This window comes from Cynara cardunculus (genome assembly GCF_001531365.2).
Source record: "Cynara cardunculus var. scolymus isolate 2C chromosome LG 5, CcrdV1, whole genome shotgun sequence".
NCBI classification, from domain to species: Eukaryota; Viridiplantae; Streptophyta; class Magnoliopsida; order Asterales; family Asteraceae; genus Cynara; species Cynara cardunculus.
Genome location: NC_037532.1, coordinates 13,749,293 through 13,753,077, shown reverse-complemented (window position 1 = coordinate 13,753,077; position 3,785 = coordinate 13,749,293). Strand labels below are relative to the sequence as shown.

General features: G+C 33.5%; 1 protein-coding gene across 1 annotated transcript; it reads right to left on the bottom strand.

Moving 5' to 3' along the window:
* Positions 1-1,537: 1,537 nt before the first annotated feature.
* LOC112512528 (vacuolar-sorting receptor 2-like) lies at positions 1,538-2,655 on the bottom strand. Its single transcript, XM_025118536.1, has 2 exons — positions 2,252-2,655; positions 1,538-1,974 (listed from the first exon to the last, which is right to left on the bottom strand). Exons 1-2 carry the CDS (start codon positions 2,553-2,555, stop codon positions 1,709-1,711), a joined length of 570 nt encoding a protein of 189 aa, XP_024974304.1. The 5' UTR covers positions 2,556-2,655; the 3' UTR covers positions 1,538-1,708.
* Between the last annotated feature and the right edge of the window lie 1,130 nt (positions 2,656-3,785).

Below are 3,785 nucleotides of genomic sequence, written 5' to 3'. Positions count from 1 at the left end.
TGAACAAGAACACCGAATCTATGTACATGCACATGCACAAATCATGAACGTGAACAATAGCCATGTATATAAACATGTATCTTGACAGTACCAAATAAACATACATGCATTATATAATTAGTTAATAATTAGTTAAACACTCGTAATTAATCATGAACGTGTACAAGATAAACATACATGAATTATATAATTAGTTAACTACTCGTAATCAACGATTTTTATMCGTTATATTAAAATGCACCATGGTGAGTGAAATATCATAGAAAATAATATGAGATGAACAAAAAAAAACACAACACATCATAAGTGAACGTACTATCGATCAATATAAATGTAAAAAAATTAAAAAAATCTATTACCAAGACATTCGGTTTGGTTGATTTCATGATTTTCCAACCTCGAACTCGGGTTGTCTTCATAAACCATTGCAATCTCCGCGGTGTTGTTGATTTCTTTTCCTTTACGTGAACAAGATATAAAAATAAATGCATTTTTATAATTCGTTGACCCCTCGTAGTTAACGATTTTTATACGTGAGATGAAAATGCACCATTGTGATAGAAATATCATAGAAATAATATGAGATTAACAATAAAAAACACAACACATCGTAATGAACGTACTTTCGATCAATATGAATCTAAAAAWAWTAAAAATCTATTACCAAGACATTCGGTTTGGTTGATTTCATGATTTCCCGACCTCGAACTCGGATTGTCTTCATAAACCATTGTAATCTCCGCAGTGTTGTTGATTTCTTTGCCTTTACGTGAACAAGATATAAACATAAATGCATTTTATAATTAGTTGACCACTCGTATTTAACGATTTTTATACGTGAGATGAAAATGCACCATGGTGATAGAATATCATATAAATAATATGAGATGAACAATAAAAAACACAACACATCGTACTGAACGTACTTTCGATCAATATGAATCTAAAAGAAATAAAAATCTATTACCAAGATATTCGGTTTGGTTGATTTCATGATTTCCCGACCTCGAACTCGGATTGTCTTCAAAAACCATTGTAATCTCCGCGATGTTGTCGATTTCTTTTCCTTTACGTTTATCCATATTAGCTTGATCGACGCCGAATATCATTACTACCGTGTTTCTTATGTGATTTGAAACTCATACAGTGATGAACATATAAGGTGAATACTAAATAGAAAGATATTACTTAAATGAATGATTATTTTTTGGGATATGATTTTTTGTAACCTCATACAATAATGAACATGGATGATGAATACTAACAAGATATTAACTAAATTAATGATTATTTTTTGGGATGTGATTTCTTGTAACCCCCCATTAATTGTTTGGGGGTTACATATGTAACCAAATTACTAAAATACCCTTGGAAATAAAAAGTTAACAAGACATCAACCTACAATAATGAATGAATTTGATTGGTTGAGAGGGGTTTCAAAGTTAACACAAAAATGTTGGTTAACATTTGATCTTCCCTCTATATATATATATATATATATATATATATATATATATTAGAATTAAATATCACCAACACCAATGTGCATGCTCATATTTTTTAAACACAACCAACAAAAAAAATACATTACATAGAAGGCAAATGATTTATTAAAACAAGGACGATATATATTTACTTTTGAGTGTCACACCTTTGGCCATACTCATCAATCACCATAGCTAGCTGTTGTCCATAACTCGTGATCGACTCACATATCTGAATGAAGTAGCGCCTCTGACCAATCAAGATTTATGCTAACAACCTCATTCTCGTATAAGCGCTTCTTTAATGAGATCCCAAATGATTGGCTAATGAATGCCAATGGGATTGTTATGTTTTCCAAGTAATTTACTGGTGCACCTTCGTCTTCAGGAAAATCCATGGTGAACAAGGACTCATGCCGGTCATCTGCAACCAGAATCGCTACAGCCCCCGCGTTTTGTGCATTCAATGCCTTCAACGTAAAGTAACAATCTGCCAAATCCATATTATATACAACGATATCAATGACACGCTTATACGAACACCATGTTCACTGAATCACTTAGTTGTTCGTTGAAATTCTAGTTTAATACAACAAGATTGGGTTTATAAGACGCCAAAATTGATCCCTCTTCAGTTGCAGTTGCAGTTGCAGTTGCAGTTGCAGCAAAACGTATAAATGAAGCTTGTTGAACGACGGTCATACTTTCGCAAATGAAAAACGATATAAATACATCATAAAATCAAGAAGCAAAGTATGATTAATTACCACCACGATCGGCAAGAAGAAAAGCAGGATTGCTACCACCGCTTGTCTTGGTTGTCCACGAGAAATCATCGATGAAGCTCTTGCAAGCCTTCTGGTTAACCTTTGGATAAACTACGTCGCCACTTAGTGGTCCTTCACATCGAGGAAAACTCGAGCTATCGATTGCATATTCGTATGTAGCTTTTAAATTCTTAGGTGAAATCACCTCCAAACTGTTGTTCACTACCACAAATCTACAAAAACAAGATCCCAACATAAACAAAAACCAAACACAAATCACAAACCCCATCTTGAATCCATTCATTTTCTTTCCTTTTATCAAGATAAGATTTTGGCACAAGAAAATAGAATTCAAATCCAAATTTGCCAAAAGAATTGACCAAAATGAATGAGAGAGAAAGGGGGTATATCATGAGGAGGAAGATGACTAAACCCTACGTGGCTTATAATAAAAAATATTAGAGTAAATTAGGGATTTGGTCCCTTTGGTTTGTAATTTGTGACGAATTTGGTTCTTTATCTTTATTTATTACATGGTAAACCTCCATCTATACAAATTGTTGTTAATATTCGGTCTTCACATCCACATTTCTTTTCTTTCCGTTCATTAAACACTTGAAAACCTCCTCCCATTCTCTACTTGAGAACCCTGTTCAATTCACTGCATCATCCCCCCAATCTCCTCGTGGTGCATTCTACACCACCATCTCCGACGACATTCAGATCTGGATCGACCCTGAAATGCCTTATTTCTCTGCTCTGTCTCTCAATTCCTTACAAGACCCACACTAGTTATGCAACTTCGATGGGTATTTTCTACCACACCACTAGTAGCCCGATCGAGGTGCATTTCTGTTGAAAACCTCCCCCACACATTACACATACCATCTACAAGGATATAATGGCATGTGTCATTGTTGGATTTTAATGTCACACTAGAGTGCGATGGAGGGATTTGGTCAAAACAATTCGAGAAGCTATAGTTTAGTTTAGTAGAATGTTATTTGTTTCTATGGTTATGGAAGTATGCTTCATGATCTTTTTCTTATTTTGTTTCTATGTTATGGAAGTTGATGAATCAAATCCAAGACAAATTGTAGAGCTAGCGATTTATCTTGTAAAATGAAAAAGGGTAATAATTTACTCAAATCTTTATTTTATGTGTCACAAAAAGTTAAAAATTGTATTTTAGGGTGGATGTTTGATTTGTGGATGATTAAGTAAAATGAAAGTATACGACAAATATGAAGCAAAAAATGGTTTTCTTTTATTCATTAATTAATAAACATCAACTACTTGTATATATATATATATATATACATAGACTTGAGATCATGTGAGACCAAAAGTTTTTCATGAGTCTCGTAAAACCAATTCTCAACCCGTGGGTTAGATTTACAATCTGAACATTCATAATCACAAAATTGCTATTGTGCAACTTCAGACCATTAGATCATTAGCTTATAAAGTTAATCAATAAACATAAATTGGTCTTACGGGTCTCACGAAAAACCATTGGTCTCACGTGAACCCA

What these genes read in the sequence shown, in the direction of transcription:
- LOC112512528 (XM_025118536.1), bottom strand. Translation starts at nt 2,555, where the DNA reads ATGAATGGATTCAAGATGGGGTTTGTGATTTGTGTTTGGTTTTTGTTT. An exon ending in TCTTCTTGCCGATCGTGGTG is followed by an intron (nt 1,975 to 2,251) that starts GTAATTAATCAT and finishes TGGATTTGGCAG; the next exon opens with ATTGTTACTTTACGTTGAAG.